The sequence below is a fragment of the Nycticebus coucang genome, chromosome 21 (assembly GCF_027406575.1).
Source record: "Nycticebus coucang isolate mNycCou1 chromosome 21, mNycCou1.pri, whole genome shotgun sequence".
Classification (NCBI taxonomy): domain Eukaryota; kingdom Metazoa; phylum Chordata; class Mammalia; order Primates; family Lorisidae; genus Nycticebus; species Nycticebus coucang.
This window is the reverse complement of record NC_069800.1, coordinates 14,754,922-14,772,340: the sequence shown is the minus strand read 5'-3', so window position 1 is coordinate 14,772,340 and position 17,419 is coordinate 14,754,922. Positions and strand designations below refer to the sequence as shown.

At 38.2% G+C, this 17,419-nt stretch overlaps 1 protein-coding gene and 1 pseudogene across 1 annotated transcript in view; one reads left to right on the top strand and one right to left on the bottom strand.

The window, feature by feature from the left end:
- The first annotated feature begins 57 nt into the window (after positions 1 to 57).
- CFAP61 (cilia and flagella associated protein 61) overlaps positions 58 to 17,419 on the top strand; it is a 367,994-nt gene continuing 350,632 nt past the window's right edge. Inside the window, exons 1-2 of the mRNA XM_053574251.1 lie at positions 58 to 152; positions 4,700 to 4,849. Of these exons, the coding sequence (XP_053430226.1) occupies positions 4,707 to 4,849 (143 nt within the window). The 5' untranslated portion in view covers positions 58 to 152; positions 4,700 to 4,706. The remainder of the gene's footprint in view (positions 153 to 4,699; positions 4,850 to 17,419) is intronic.
- On the bottom strand, positions 12,283 to 12,513 carry LOC128573813 (small nuclear ribonucleoprotein G-like; annotated as a pseudogene).

Genomic DNA, 17,419 nt, shown 5'->3' with positions numbered 1-17,419 from the left:
ACGCAGGCAGCGCCGTTTCCAAGGTGATCGGGCTGCGCGTCCTGCTGGAAGCGGCGGGTGGCGAGCGGCGTCCCGGAGTCGCGGGTGCGTGGGGAGCGCCTGCCGGCCCCGCAGCGACCCCGGGACTCGGTCCAGGGCGCGTCCCTAGCCAGGTCAGTCCCCGCGACTGGGCTGACCGTGTGGGGACGGGTGGACCTTTGAGGCCTGCGCTCTGCTCGGGGACTAGCAAGCGAGGTCCTGCCTGGGTGCTGGAGGGCGGGGGACAGAGGCCGGCGGCTCCCGCTGGCTCTTGATGTTATAAATTCTGTGGATTTAGACAAACGTATAATGACGTGTATGCACCATTATAATAAGAGCAGCTTCACTGCCCCCCCATCTCCCTCCCCGAAACCCCTGGCAACCACTGGTCTTTTTACTGTCTCTATAGTTTTGACTTTTCTAGAATGTCATACACATATGATTGAGATCACAGTATGTGCCCTTTCCACATTGGCTTCTTTCACTTAGTAATACGCATTTACATTTCCTCCACGTTTTTTCATGCTTGTTACCTCGTTAGCTAAAAGAATTTTCACAATTTCAAGTCCCTTTTGGTGTTTGAAAAATATATATTTATATATTTATGTATAAAGTAATAACACATCTACTTACGCAGATACTGCTTTCAAAAAGTTTATGTAGATTTCTTTTCTTTTTGTAGTTTTGGCCGGGTCCGGGCTTGAACCCGCCACCCCCAGTATATGGGGCCAGTGCCCTACTCCTTGAGCCACAGGCACCACCCTAGATTTCTAAAACTAAAGTCAGTTATAAGCAATATGAAATGTTTGCCATAACTCTGTCACTCATATTATTTAAATATTTTTTAATCATCTTGTTTTTCAAACTTTAAATGAATTGAATGAGAAGATTTTATATCACTATCATAAAGAGGGGTCACCTAACAAAATAAACATTTGTTAAAATGAAAAGATGTTTCCTGTAAGTGATTTTCCTTAAATTTGTAGCTGTAAATAGTGGCTTTAAAAAATGAATAATTTAATCATCTCTAGTCTCTGTTCAAAGGTACAAACACCTTAGAATACTTTCTTTCTTTCTTTCTCTCTCTCTCTCTCTTTTTTTTTTTTTTTTTTTGAGACAAAGTCTCACTCTATAACCCTTGGTAGAGTGCTGTGGTGTCACAGCTCACAGCAACCTCCAATTCTTGGGCTTAAGTGATTCTCTTGCCTCAGCCTCCCAGGTAGCTGAACTACAGGCACCTGCCACAATGCCTGGCTATTTTTTTTTGTTGTTGTGTTGTCATTGTTGATTGTCATTGTCATTGTCATACACCTGCCAGCCTCGGTGTATGTGGCTGGTGACCTAACCACTTAGCTACAGGCACTGAGCCAGAATACTTTATTTCTGATTGTCATTCTTCTATCTCTCATGTTTTTCTTGCATGTAATTCATTTCAGCTTTTTTTTTTAAGACAAAGTTATCATCATTCTTTTATCCTTTTTGCCATCAATACCTGCATGTTTACCTCCTCATCTCCCAGCATTTCATCTTGAATGCTAGTACTTTCTGGTTTTAATTTTATTCTTCCTGAAGTACACCTTTTCTTTGTTATTTCAATCTGATTATTCAAATGGTATTTTCTTCCAGTCTTCATATGAAATTGTCTTTATTTCACCTTCATTTTTTAATGATCATTTAGCTAGGTATAGAAGTCCAGGTTAACAGTTACTTTTCCCTTTGTAGTTTAAAAATACTATTCTAGTAATATGAAAACTACAGCCCATTGGCCAAATTCAGCCCTTCATCTATTTGTTTGGCCTGTGAGTTTAGAATTTTTTTTTTTTTTTTACATTTTAAACATTAGGAAGAAATCAAAAGAATATTAGATGGAACCCCCAAATTATATTTTAACACAGTCAAATTTCACCATCCCTAAGTAAAATTTATTGGAATGCAGTCATGTTCCTTTGTGTTTATTTTTTTTTTCTGACTGTTATTGTGCTACAATAGCAGAGTGTATTAGTTGTGAAGAGAAAATTTGGCTATAAAGCCTAAGGTATTTATTAGCTGGCCCTTTACAGAAGATGTTTGCTAACCCCTCTACTGCTGGCTTCTCTTGCTGATGAGAAATAGTCTGTCTTTTATTGTTTGCTTTGGTCTTGTCTTATCTTTTCTTTTCTGTTCTTTTTTTTTGAGATAGAGTTTCACCATGTTTCCCTCAGTACAGTGCTGTGGCATCACAGTTCACAGCAACTTCAAACTCTCGGGCTTAAGTGATTCTCTTGCCTCAGCTCCCCAAGTAGCTGGGACTACAGGCACCTGCCACAACACCCAGCTATTTTTGTTGTTGTTGCAGTTGTCATTGTTTAGCTGGCCTGGACGGGATTTGAACCCGTCAGCCTTGGTGCAGGTGCCAGCACCGTAACCACTGTGCCTCGGGCGCCAAGCCTGCTTTAGTGTTTTCTACTTGCCATTGAAGTTTTATAGTTTCAATGCTATGTATTTAGGGTTTATTTTTATCTTTCTTGTCAAAAATGAGGATTCATGCATGTGTTTCATCAATTCTGAAAATTCAGTCATTATTTTCAAATACTTCATTTTTTCTTTTTGGAATTCCTGTAAGCATAGATTTTTTTTCATTCTGTCCTACATATGTCTTAATTGCATTCTGTATTTTCTAATTCTGTGTTGTCTTTTCTAGATAATTTGTTCATAATGATTGTCCAGTTTATTGCTTCTCTTCAATCTTGTCTGTTTTAAACCCATCCAATTAGTTTAAATTTTAATAACCATATTTTCCATTTTTATTATTTCTGTTCTTTTACATTAGTTAGCCTGTTCTCGTCTCATTACTTTTATTCCTCTTTTTATATTTCTAATTATTATAAGCATACTTGCTTTCTGGTCTCTTTCAGAGTCTGTTCTCTAAAGTTCTTGGTAACCCTCACACACAGTGTGTATTAGAAGGCCATACCCATGTTAGTCAAGAATTTGGATTTCCCATAAGTATTATTTTTTGTTTTCTACCTAAAGTTTTGAGTAGAGAAAGCTTATTTGTCATTTTTTTAGGCTAGTGGGTTTAATTTTTCTAGTCCTCCCATTCACCGAGGGGCCCATCTTTCCCACTTTTCCAAAGTCTTGGTTGAATGCATGGTTTTAGTTTCAATTCCATTGGAATAAGGTCTGTGATATCCCTGTTGAATGTTAAAACTCTGCCCCAGAGCCCGTATCAGATCTGATCACTTCTTGAGCTGCTGCTAACAGCATCATTGCTACCTGGGTGGAGAATTTATCTTCCCTGCTCTTTTCCTTCTTTTGTTCTTTTTACCCCCTATGTTCAGCTTTTCAATTATGTTTCCTTATTTTGTGTTGTTCTGAGTTTTTATATACTTATATCATTAGTTTATATCATTATTTGCAAACAAGATGTCTCGTTCCAATTCTGCTTTTAAGTTAAAACCAAAACCAGGAATAACAATACTTATGGCTAGCTTTGACAGAAGTCTAGACATTATTAATTTCCTTATCTTGTTGTTTTCAGCTTATTAGCTAGTAGGTAATAAAATGATTTTCCCTGGCCAGACACAGTGGCTCATCCCTATAATCCCAGCTACTTGGGAGGCTGAGGCAGCAGGATTGCTTGAGGGTAGGAGTTTTAGAACAGCCTGGGAAACACAGCAAGACCCCAAGTCTAAATATAAAATAAAATTTAAAGACATAGGTGTGGTGGTGCTTGCCCATAGTCCCTGCTACTCAAGAGGCCGAGGGGGGAGGATCCTTTGAACCCGAGAGTTTAAGGCTGGAGTGAACTGTGATCTCACTACTGTACTCCAGCCTGGGCATCAGAGCAAGACCCTGTCTCTTAAAAAAAATGAATAAAATAAAATAAAATAGTTTTCCCTAAGAAAGAAGACAGGCAGGAAAGAATAGAGAGAAAAGCTAAGAAACAGACATACATTGGGACATTGAGAGAGAGATGGAAATCATTTGTAAACTTATTTCTGCAAGCAGAATTTCTCAAAGTGTCTTTCTGGAATTTTTGACTCTTCACTATTCTTATGTTAGAGATTCTGTTTAGAAAGAGAGGGGGAAAGGCTGAGTTATACAAAGGAAACAGGGCACTTTGTTACGGAACTTTTGAAAGACTTACTGGGCATGGTGACCCACCATGGGAAGGAACGCCATGGGAAGCACTTCTTACATTTATTTGACCACAGAACATTTTTTATCTCAAAATATCTCTTAAGTCTGCTGTCCTTCAGGACTCCAGTTTGGGGAACTCCATTTGGAACACAGGCAGCAGCTGCCAATATTTCCCCTGGACCTCTTGACCACATGCTGTGGTGGCCAATTAAACATAAGAGTTCACTGAATCCATTAATTATCCTTTCAATATTTTCCAGTCCTACTGTCAGAATATTTTAAAGTGGCTTTGTTGGAAACAAAGAATACAGATGCAGAAATTTCTAGACAGGCCAATTCTCAGAAACATCATTTTCCTGTAGAGAAACATGTCAGCTGCTTTGCCTTGACCATTGTCACAGACTCTACCCAGGGGAGAATGCGTCTCTCCAGTGCTCCCAGACCACATTCACCGTGAGTGTATGGAAATTAAATTAATGTTCAGTTTTATGTGTACTGCAACCAGAGTAATTTGCCACATCAGATTAACAGTGAACTATTTTCTCTCTTTTTGGGACAGGATAAAAATGTCAATACTTACTTCTCCAAGAGGAAAGGCAGAAATTGTTCACTGCCGAAGAACAGAATCACAGGATATTTATTGTATCAAAAGCCTCATTAGGAAATTTACCCAGAAGCTGTTTGGGAGGATTAATATCATCTATCTTCTGTAAGTACATAGCTGAGTAAGCTCAGGAATGTTCATCAGCTTCATTACATGCCAGACACAGATCCCACTGCTTTGTCTTTGTGGTACCCATGACAAGGAAGTGGGCAGCTCACTGCACAGTGACAAAACCTATAGCATGAAATCTCTGGGAACTGTGTCCTTGAACAACATGCAAACTGGAAAGGATTCTCATGGGTTTTGGGTTCTAGCAAACTTGGGATCAAATCTCAACTGCCACACTTTCTAGTGGGTTCACATGGGGCATGGGATTAGCTACCAGATTTTGAGAATTTATTTATGTCAGATTCTGTACCTTGCCAACATTATTTCATTTAATTATCTTGCCACCTCTCTGAAGTAGCTACAGTTGTGCCTATTTCACAGATGAGAAGAGGAGGCCAGCCCAAGGCCAAGCAGTGAGCAGCCAAGCGTGGATTTGCTTTTAACCACTACCGTTAAAATTGTCTTCTAAACTTTAAAATGTGCATAAATTATTTTCTTAAAAGATCTTTTTTTCCCTCTTATTTATAGACCTTCTGTAGACATCAGAATATAAATACCTTTTAATCTGTCCTCGTGTTTTTTTTTGGAGACAGGTTCTTGCTATATTACCCAGGGTGAAGTGTGGTGGTGCAATCGTAGCTCACTGCAGTCTTGAGCTCCTGGGTTCGGTGATCCACCCTTCTCAGCCTCTGGAGTAGCTGAGACTACAGGCACATGCCACCGTGACCAGAGAATTTCTTTTTTCACTTTTTTTAGAGATGGGGGGTGGGGAGGTGGCCTTGCTATATTGTCCATGCTGGTCTCAAACTCCTGGCCTTGAGTAATCCTCCCAAGATCTCCGGGATTACAGGTGTGAGCCACTGCACCCAGCCCGTTCCTCATTATTTTTATTAAAAATATGAGATAGTCTAGTATTTTGGATTTCAGAAGGCTTCACATCAAATATAATTAAAATGTTAGTAAACTAAGACCAGCCTAAGACATTATAGTCTATAGTTTCTGCTTACCACACAGGTAAGTGTGATATAAGTGGGCACAATTTTAGTGTAAGACAGTAGGAAAGTCTGCATAAAATGCTTTAAAAATGTATATACCAGAGAACCCTCAAAGAACTCAAGCTAGACTTCCCATTTGATCCTGCAATCTCATTACTGGGCATCTACCCAGAAGGAAAAAAGTCCTTTTATCATAAGGACACTTGCACTAGACTGTTTATCATAGCTCAATTTACAATCGCCAAAATGTGGAAACAGCCTAAATGCCCACCAACCCAGCAATGGATTAACAAGCTGTGGTATATGTACACCATGGAATACTATTCAGCCATTAAAAAATGGAGACTTTACAGCCTTTGTATTAACCTGGATGGAAGTGGAATACATTGTTCTTAATAAAGCACTATAAGAATGGAGAAGCATGAATCCTATGTACTCAGGTTTGATATGAGGACAATTAATGACAATTAACAACACAGTGGGGTGGGGGAAGGGGAGAGCAGAGAGAGAGAGAGAAGGAGGGAGTGCTGGGGGAAAGAAAGAGCAGAGAGAGGGAATGTGGGAAGGGGGGTAGGTCTCGGTGTGTGCCACACCTTCTGGGGGCAAGACACGATTGTAAGAGGGACTTTACCTAACAAATGCAATCAGTGTAACCTGGTTTCTTGTACCCTCAAAGAATCCCCAATAATTAAAAAAAAAAGAGGAAAAGGCTTGGCACCTGTGGCTCAAGCGGCTAGGGCACCAGCCACATACACCTGAGCTGGCGGGTTCAAATCCAGCCCGGGCCCACAAAACAACAATGACAGCTCCAACCAAAAAATAGTCGGGCGTTGTGGCGGGCACCTGTAGTCCCAGCTATTTGGGAGGTGGAGGCAGGAGAATTGCTTGAGCCCAGGAGTTGGAGGTTGCTGTGAGCTGTGATGCCACCGCACTCTACCCAGGGTGACAACTTGAGGCTCTGTCTCAAAAAAAAAAAAAATGTATATGCCAAAGAAATGATTCCAAGTTTTGGCATTATAGTGGACTAAATACCTTAATGATGTCCACTGGATGTGAACAACTAAAATGTTGGCATTCACATACACACAAACAGAAAAGCTAAGGACTGTACAGAAAACATGATCACATTGAAATCGGAACCTCACGAGATAAGCAGAAACCAATACCAGCATTCTCCTTGAAGATTTGTGCCACATTCTAGAAACTTCATGTTTCTGTTAAGACAGCTTTGCAAAGAATGGTAGATAACTACTCCCTCCGCCCAAGGAGGAAAGTATGACATCCCTTTGTATAAATTAGGGATCCGTACTGTACCAATGAACAAATAAACCCACTAAATAAAAATGAACAGCATGGAGTGGAGGGGGGATAAAATCTCTCCTGAGAATTCATGAGCACATGCTGATTTGAGATCCATGTTAATTATTGGCATGGTCCCCAAAACCATCAAGTGGAGAATTTAATTAAAAATGGCCACAGGTTAATAGTGTGTCAGGAGACTGGCTGAAGTAAATGCAAATCAGCTCTGAAGGGATACAGCTTCAGCTCAGACTTCCAGTAATAGCCACAGATGAGTTTCTAAGGAACATGAGCTTACAGTCAAAAATAATAAATACACAAGGAAATGTGTACCGTTAGTGAGAACCAATAAAAACAAAGCTCTCAAAGACTTTAAATATTAAGTTATACAAAAAATATAACTGCATTTACTATGTCTAAAACAAAAAGGTAAGATTAAAAAGATGGTCCAAGAATAAAAAGATCATAAAAGTGAATAAGCAGGTTCGAACAAAAGTAAAATAAACCATCTAGAAATGAAAATATAATTGATGGTAAAAGCAGCTGAGGAATTATACATCATTATAGACACAGTTGAAGACATAAGTAATGAGCTAGAGGATCAATGCCAATAAATTATCTAGAATTGAGCACGAAGGGGAACAAAAGATACGAATAGAACATGGGGCCTACTCTCATTAGACTTCTAGAAGGAGGTAACAGGAAGGCTGAGTTAATATTTGAAGAGAGAATGGCCCAGAATTTTTCAGAATTGTTGGGAAGCCCCAATTCTTAGATCCAGAAAACTCAGTGAATCCCAAACAGGATAGATACATGATTAAATCTGCAACTAAATCCACTGCAATGAAAAAGAAAAATACCACAGCTAAAGAGATCTGAAAATTAATCAGAGAAAAGGCAAATTATCTGCAAAGAACTAATGCTAGCCACAGTGATAGCCAGAAGACAGGAGAATACCTTCAGGATTTTAGAGAAAGTAATGATTTAGAATTATATATGCAGCAAAACAATTTTTCAAGACCTAGGGGGAAATGATTGCATTTTCTGCCCAAACCGAGATAGTTTATCTCTGGACTCTGCATAAAGGAAATCCTTGAGAATATGCTCTCAAAGAAGGAAAAATATCTCAGCTGGAAAGCTCAAAATACAAGAAGGAATGTAAAGAAAAATATGGGCAAAAATGGGGATAAATCTAAGAAAAAAATATGACTTGTATAAGACAATAATTATAACTAATGTGTGAAATATAAATCATATTTTAAAGCTAAAATGCAGGACAAATACAACATATAAATTGGGGGAAGCATGACCAGAATGGGAGTAATCTTCAATTTTTATTCAAGAGGAGAATGTGACAGGTAGTGTGTTAAAGAGGTTTCCCCTCCCTCCCTCCCTCTGGTGAACCCTTGCTCAGTCCCTTATTTATGTACTTGTTCACTCCCTTCTCACACTGAATTAGGGCTGGCCCTTGAAACAAATGAAAAGCAGCAGGAGTGATACTCTAATTTCAAGTTGTCAGAAGTCTTACAACTTCCATTGGGTCTCTTGAAATGCATCCTCTGAGAACCATATCGGTAAAGCTCAAGTCACATGACCACATGTAGGTGCTTCATTCCATCGCCTCAGCTGAGCTCCCAGCCAACAACCACCATCAGCTGCAATGCATGTGAGTGAGCCATTTTAGACGTTGAGCCTTCAGGTGACTTTGTAGCCACGGTTTGACTACCGTCACGTAAGAGATCCCACACAAAAACTGCCCAGTCAAACCCAGTCAACCCACACAATTGTGAAAGATAACAGTAAGTTGTTGCTTTAAGCCTCCGAGCTTTAGGATGCTTTATGATCAGTTGATAACTGAAAACAGAAGGTGAAGACTTTGTTAGGAATATATGTTAACGTGGGTAAGATAATCATTAAAAAAAAACCAGATAAAGAGATTAAAGGTGCTGATCTATAGAGGGAAAATGGCATGAGGAATCAAAAACAAACCCCGAATCTAAAAAAAGGGCAAGAAAGGGGGAAGAAAAAAAAGAAATAAAAAACATAGGCTATATTAAAATCACATAAGAAGAAGATAGAAAAAGTTCAGCTATATCAGTAATCATAATTGCTTTTGGACAAAATTCTTCAGTTAAAAGATTAAGATCAACAGATTGGCTCAAAACAAAACACAATCATTTAATTGTGAGACATACCTAAAATATAACGTCACAGAAATATTAAAAGCCAAAGTATTGGGAAAAAAGACAGGACAGCCAAAACATTATCCAGAAAAAGGGGAGGAAGCTGGTTTTACTATGACATTAGCAGACATCATAAACTTTAGGGCAAAAACCATCAGTCACTACAAATAAAGAGGGTCACTATATAATGATACAATGTTTAGTTCTCAAGGGAGTTATGACAGCTTTAAATTTATATGCTCCTCCTAACACAGTCCCAAAATATATAAAGCAAAAATCACTAGAACCAAAAGATAAACTAGACATATTCACCATCAGAATGGAGGATTTTAATATATCTCTCTTAGTAGATGGGATATCAAGCTACTAAAAATTAGTGACTATATAAAAGATTTCAGCAATTACACAATCAAAGAACATGATCTAATGGACCTCTATAGAATACTGTATCTGATATTGGAGAATAAAAAACCTTGTCACATACATGGACCAGCAGTTGTCAACCTGTGGGTCACGGCCTTAGGAAGGTTGAGAACCACTGTGTTAGATCATCTGTTAGGCCATAAACTTCAGTGCTCATGCAACACATTTCAGTGCTGAGTATCATACATAACACATTCTTCCACATAGTGCCATGGAGTTAGAAATCAGTAACAAAAAGATAGCCAGGAAACCCCCATATATTTGAATATTTTCAAATGCAATTATAAATACTCATGGGTCAAAAAAGAAATAAAAATAAAAATTGGAATATAGTAAGAGTTGAATGAAAACAAAATATATTTTAATGTATTTTAGTTATATATTAAATTTGTTTAATTACATAATTATATATTAGATTTAATTGTATATTACATATATAATTATAACATTAACTACATTATACTATCATATATTAAATATACCTACTTACATAAATATAAATAGATTACGTATAAAATATGTACATTTAAATTTGTGTAATGCAGCTGAGTCAGGTGTGGAGTTTTATTGCAGTGGAGGATCCAGTGTTTCCCTGTATTCCCCAAGGTCTCTGTATCCTTCCCCTGCTGTAGTCCCCACCTGGTAAATCTGGGCTCGGCCTGTGACTCACCCGGTAGAAACAGGGCTGCCCTGGTCCCAGGCCCAGTCTTTACAGTAGCCTGGCAGAAGCGAGAGGCACACTCACTCCCAGGTTCTGGCCTTCCACAAGCCCGACAGTCAGCACTTCCCTCAGTATTTGAAATCCTGGACCTGCCGGCCTAACCCTAATCTCAGCCTTGCTTGGTAGCTTTAGATTTTGTGCTCTTGGAGCCTTATGCCACCATGTAAGAAGTCTGGCCACTGTGCTGGAAAGACCATGTGGAGAAACCACCTGGAAAAGCCACATCACAAAGGGGAGGGGTGTGGCTGTGTGGAGGAGCATTGCAGAGCCCATCCCAGGGCAAGAAGGAAAGCCCAGGTCAACCTTCCCAGCAAACCTCGGCCCAAGACGCGAATGAAGAAGCTGTCTGGACGTTCTTGCCCCCAAAGATATCCCTACTACACCCTATCAGAATTTCTTACCCATGAAGTCAGGAGCAAATAGAGCAGTTACTACATTTGGGATGGTTTGTTATGCAGAAATAGATGAACAAAATAGCAGGTCTTAGAGGGAACTTATATCCTTAAGTGCTTATCGTGGGAGATAAGAAAGGTCTGAAACAAATGGTCTGAGTTAACCGCTAAGCTGGAACAAAAACTATAGAATCAACTCAAGGAAAACAGAATAAAGGAAAGAAAGGGTGAGAACACATGAATGAAATAGAAAGCAAGCGTCTGGTAGAGAGTAAGCAAAGCCATCTCAGTTCTTTAAAAAAGGCTAAAGAAAGGAAAAGATTCTGACAAGATTAATCAAAAGAGAAAGAAAACCTGTCAAAAGAATGTGACAAGGATGTAACTACAGAAGTTTCCATGATTGAACAGTTAATAAAAAGGTACTATAAATGCACAATCCCTTAACCAAATCCCCTAAGAACAGTGCTTCAGAACTTTTGAAATTAATTCCATTTATCGATCAAATATTGAACTCCTCTAGCAAGGGCTAGAGCAGTTCCCCATAATCACATACATTGATACTTCTGTGACAAAAAGGTAAGAATATTTTCTAAATTGGGTCAAGACTATACAGTAACATCACTTAAAAGTCCAATTTTGCTGCCAACTGATAAGCTACCAATTTTCAGAGTTTTGTGGATTTTGAGGTGATCAGGAACCTATATAAAAAACTTCATGTCATAAATTTTAAAACATAGGTTCCTAGGAAAATAAATTTTCTCAAAATCAACAAACATAACGGGCAATGGAAACCCAATAAATTGGATCAGTAGTTTTAAATCTTCCCACCAATAAAATAGCAGACACATCTGCCTTTACAAGGCTCTTCTACCAAACATTCAAGGATTCGTTACATCCCAATTAAATCAAGCTTCCTGGGAGCAGAAAGACAGACAATACTTTCTAGCTAACGTTATGAGGCAAGCATAATGTTGGTATCAAAATCAGACACGGGACATCTGGTAGCTCCATTTTCAGTTTTTTGAGTAACCTCCTTACTGCGCCCTGTAGTGGTTGCACTAACTTACATTCCCACCGACAGTGGACGAGGCTGTTTCTTCACATTCTTGCTGGCATTCCTTACTGCCTGTACTTTTGATAAGCCATTTTATCTGGGTAAGATGATGTCTGGTCGCAGTTGTGGTTTGCATTTCTCTGGTGACTAGTGCTGTAGAGCATTCTTCACAAACCCATTGACCATCTGTGTCTCCTTCTGAAATGTCTAGTCAGATCCTTTGCCCATTTTTTTTCTTGACTATTAGAAAAGTTTATTTAACAAAAAGTTGAATATGAAAATGTATAAGACTCGATTTTGACGTCATGGTAAAACAGGCTCATTGGAGATGGGACATGGATTTATCTGCAGAACAGCCATCATTTATACTCGTTCCAAGGCTTCTAACATGATGATACTGTTTCCTCATCTTACCACCATTCCAGTGTTGTTTTTTTGCCCACTAGTTGCCATCTCCACACATTCATCTATCACAAGATTCATAAAGGGATCAAACCCCCGCAGTATTCCTTGGACATGTCTTCCACCATTTAATTTCAATTATAGCTTCTTGTCCATAAATTTTTTCAGTTTGGGAGGGTGAGCTTTGCTCATGGTAATAACTCCACCAGATCAAAGATGAGCAGAAACGTAATTCACAGCCTCCCTTTACCCATTTTTTAATTGAATTATTTTTCCTATCAAGTTGGAGCTCCTGTGTATTCTAGTTACTAATCCCTTCTCAGATGGGTAGTTTGCTCATGTTTCTCCCATTCTGTGGCTGTCTCTTTGCTTTGCTGTGTGTAAGCTTTTAAGCATGGTGCCATCCCATGCGTCCAATTCTGCTTGGGTTGCCTGAGCTTCAGGGTTATTACTCAAGATGTCTTTGCCCAGACCAATGTCCTGAAGTGTTTCCCAATGTTTTCTTTTAGTCATGTAATAATTTCAGGTCTTAGATTGAAAATTTTAATCCATTTTTATTTTATTTTTATATATGGCAAGAAATAAGGGTCTATTTTCACTCTGCATATAGATATCCAGTTTTCCCAGCACCACTGATGGAAGAGAGTGTCCTTTCTCCACTGTATGTTCTTGGCAATTTTATGGAAGATAAGCTCACTAGATGCGTGGATTTATTTCTGTTTTTTCTATGCTGTTCCCTTGGGCTATGTGTTTGTTTTTGTGCTAGTTCTGTGCTGTTTTGGTTACTGCACGTACGTCTCTGTGGTATAATTTGAAGTTAGATGATATGATTCTTGCTGTTTTGTTCTTTTTGCTCAAGACAGCTTTGGCTATTCTGGATCTTTTGTCGTTCCGTATGAGTTTTAGGATTATGTTTTCCACTTGTGTAAAGAATGTCATTGGTATTTTGATGAGGATTGCATTGAATCTGTGATTGCTTTGGGTAGTGTGGGCATTGTAATAATATGGGTTCTTCTAATCTATGAGCATACATCTTTTGTGAGTATGTCATCTTCAATTTCTTTCATCAATGTTTTAGTTTTTATTACAGAATCTTTCCACTGCTAGGTATATTTATATCCAAAAGAAGGGAATTCAGTATATTGAAAAGATATCTGCACACACATGTTTATTGCAGCACCACTCACAATATTGAAGATTTAGAATCAACTGAAGTGTCCATCAGTGGGATGAATGGATAAAGACAGTGTGGTACATTAATATGGTAGAATATTATATGGCCATAAAGAGAATGAAATCCTGCCATTTGCAACAACATGACAGGATTTGGAGATGGAACCAGAGAGCATTATGTTAAGTGAAATAAGCCAAGCACAGAAAGACAAATCTCACATGTTTTCACTCATACGCAGGAGCTAAATATTAAAAACAATTGGTCTCATGGAGGCAGACTAGAATGATGGTTACCAGAGGCTGGAAAGGGTAACAGGAAGGGGGAATAAATTGGGTATGATTAATGGTTGCAAAAATATAGTTAGATAGATAGAATGAACAATATTTGATAGCACAACAAAGTGACTATAATCAATGAGGTAGGTATACTTTAAAATAATAGAGTGGAATTGCCGTGTTCTTAACACAAGGAAATGGTAAGTGCCTGAGGTGGTGAATACCCCGGTTTCTCTGATTTGATTAATTCATATTATATGCCTTATTCAAAACATCACACATACTTTGTAAATACATACAGCTATTATGTACCCATAATGATTAAAAATAAATTTTAAAAAATCAGACAAAGGAGCAACAAGAAAGGAAGGTCAACAGCCCATCTCACATTGAAAGAGAAATGAAAATTATCTTGCTCATAAACATAGATATAAAAGTTCTAAAGAAAACATTAGAAGATTACCTAACAAAAGACATGAAAGATCTCTATAAAGAGAACTATGAAACTCTAAGAAAAGAAATAGCTGAAAATGTTAACAAATGGAAAAACATACCATGCTCATGGCTAGGAAGAATCAACATTATCAAAATGACCATACTAACCAAAGCAATATATAATTTCAACGCACTCCCTATTAAAGCTCCACTGTCATATTTTAAAGATCTTGAAAAAACATTACTTCGTTTTATATGGAATCAGAAAAAACCTCGAATAGCCAAGACATTACTCAGAAATAAAAACAAAACAGGAGGAATCACACTACCAGACCTCAGACTTTACTACAAATCAATAGTGATCAAAAGAGCATGGTATTGGCACAAAAACAGAGAAGTAGATATCTGGAACAGAATAGAGAACCAAGAGATGAATCCAGCTACTTACCGCTATTTGATTTTTGACAAGCCAATTAAAAACATCCAGTGGGGAAAAGATTCCCTATTTAACAAATGGTGCTGGGTGAACTGGCTGGCAACCTGCAGAAGACTGAAATTGGACCCACACCTTTCACCATTAACTAAGATAGACTCTCATTGGATTAAAGATTTAAACTTAAGACATGAAACTATAAAAATACTAGAGGAGAATGCAGGGAAAACCCTTGAAGAAATTGGTCTGGGTGAGTATTTCATGAGGAGAACCCCCCGGGCAATTGAAGCAGCTTCAAAAATACACTACTGGGACTTGATCAAACTAAAAAGCTTCTGCACAGCTAAGAACACAGTAAGCAAAGCAAGCAGACAGCCCTCAGAATGGGAGAAGATATTTGCAGGGTATATCTCTGACAAAGGTTTAATAACCAGAATCCACAGAGAACTCAAATGCATCAGCAAGAAAAAAACAAGGGATCCCATCGCAGGCTGGGCAAGGGATTTGAAGAGAAACTTCTCTGAAGAAGACAGGCGCACGGCCTTCAGACATATGAAAAAATGCTCATCATCTTTAATCATCAGAGAAATGCAAATCAAAACTACCTTGAGATATCATCTAACTCCAATGAGACTAACCTATATCACAAAACCTCAAGACCAGAGATGTTGGCGTGGTTGCGGAGAAAAGGGAACACTTCTGCACTGCTGGTGGGAATGCAAATTAATACATTCCTTTTGGAAAGATATATGGAGAACACTCAGAGATCTAAAAATAGATCTGCCATTCAATCCTGTAATTCCTCTGCTGGGCATATACCCAGAAGACCAAAAATCACAACATAACAAAGATATTTGTACCAGAATGTTTATTGCAGCCCAATTCATAATAGCTAAGTCATGGAAAAAGCCCAAGTGCCCATCGATCCACGAATGAATTAATAAATTGTGGTATATGTATACCATGGAATACTATGCAGCCTTAAAGAAAGATGGAGACTTTACCTCTTTCATGTTTACATGGATGGAGCTGGAACATATTCTTCTTAGTAAAGTATCTCAAGAATGGAAGAAAAAGTACCCAATGTACTCAGCCCTACTATGAAACTAATTTGGGGCTCTCACATGAAAGCTATAACCCAGTTACAACTTAACAATAGGGAGAAGTGGGAAAAGGGGGGTGGGTAGAGGGAGGGGGATTGGTGGGATCACACCTGTGGTGCATCTTACAGGGGTATTTGCGAAACTTGGTAGATGTAGAATGTAAAGGTTTTTTCACAGTAACTGAGATAACGCCGGAAAGGCTATGTTAACCACTGTGATAAAAATGTGTCAAATGGTCTATGAAGCGAGTGTATGATGCCCCATGATCATATCAATGTATACAGTTATGATTTAATAAAAAAAAATGAAAACATTAGAAGAAGAGTCTAGTAATGAACTAAAAAGATAATATATCATTACCAAGGTGAATTGATCTTGGAATTCAAAGTTGGTTTAATATTAGAAAATTGATTAGACTAATTCAAAGGAAAAAACAACTATGTAATCATCTCAATCAACGAAGGAAAAACATTTGACCAAATTCAACATTTATTCTTAGTAATCACAAAATGAGAATATAAGAGAACTCCTATAACATGCAAAAGCTATTTATCAAAATCTTTATAAATACCATAAATAATGATAAAATATTAAAGAATTCTTTCACAATAGTGAATGAGGATGTCTCGTAATGGCTTCTGTTTGACATTGAACTGGAGATTCTAGCTATTGTGGTAACAAAGAAAAATAAATAAAATATATTAGGATTTGAAAGGAAGAAATAAAAATTGCCATTATTTGTAGATGGTATATTTTCTCTATAGAAAATTAGATGAAATATGTAAACAAATTGCTAGAATTAATGCAAAAGTTTAAAGTTGCTGGTTATTAGATCATTAAACAAAAACTAATTGCACTTTCATTTCTAGTAATGAATAGTCAGAAAACATTTTACTATTTATATTCATGCTAAAAAAATGTAAAGTACCTAGTGGTAAAACTGACAAAACAACGCCAAGCCCATCTTGGTGTAAATTGTTAATTATTGAAAGACATTAAGGAAAACCTAAATCCAGCAGTCCCCTTAAATGAGCGGAATTTGTTCCAAACTCCCCAGAAGATGCCTGAAGCAAGGGAAGGACCACAACCAGTTGCCCATTTAAAGCCTTTTCATATTAACTAAGCACTTATCCTGCACTGTAGCCATAACTTTGCAGTTTGAGGTGGTTCAAAAAAAATGGCATGGATTTCTTTTTCCAGCTTCATAATTTCACAGATTGAAGATTTGTTCTTATTGTAGATCTTAGCAACCTCAGCTTACAATTTTTTCCTTATTAGGTGGAGAATTTTCACCTCTTCACTTAACAGAAGCACTTTATGGCCTTTTTTTTGGGGGGGGGAGGGGATATCCAGATCACCAGCATAACTACTGTTGTGCTTTGGGGCCATTATTAAGTCAAGTAACAGTGACTTGAACTCAAGCACTGTAATACCAGACGGTCCATCTGAACACCAAGGTGGCTACGAGGGGAGGAAAGGGTGGCAGGATGCACAGCATGGGCCCACTGGACAGAGGCCTGGTTCATGTCCAGGCGTGCTGGAGCAAACAGTGCAAGGTTTCATCACATTCTCAGAGCAGCCCATGTTGTAACACTTACCAACAGTTTATTTCTGGAATTTTGCATTTTATGTTTTCTGACCATGGTTGACCACATAGGATAAGGGGGACTACTGTAAA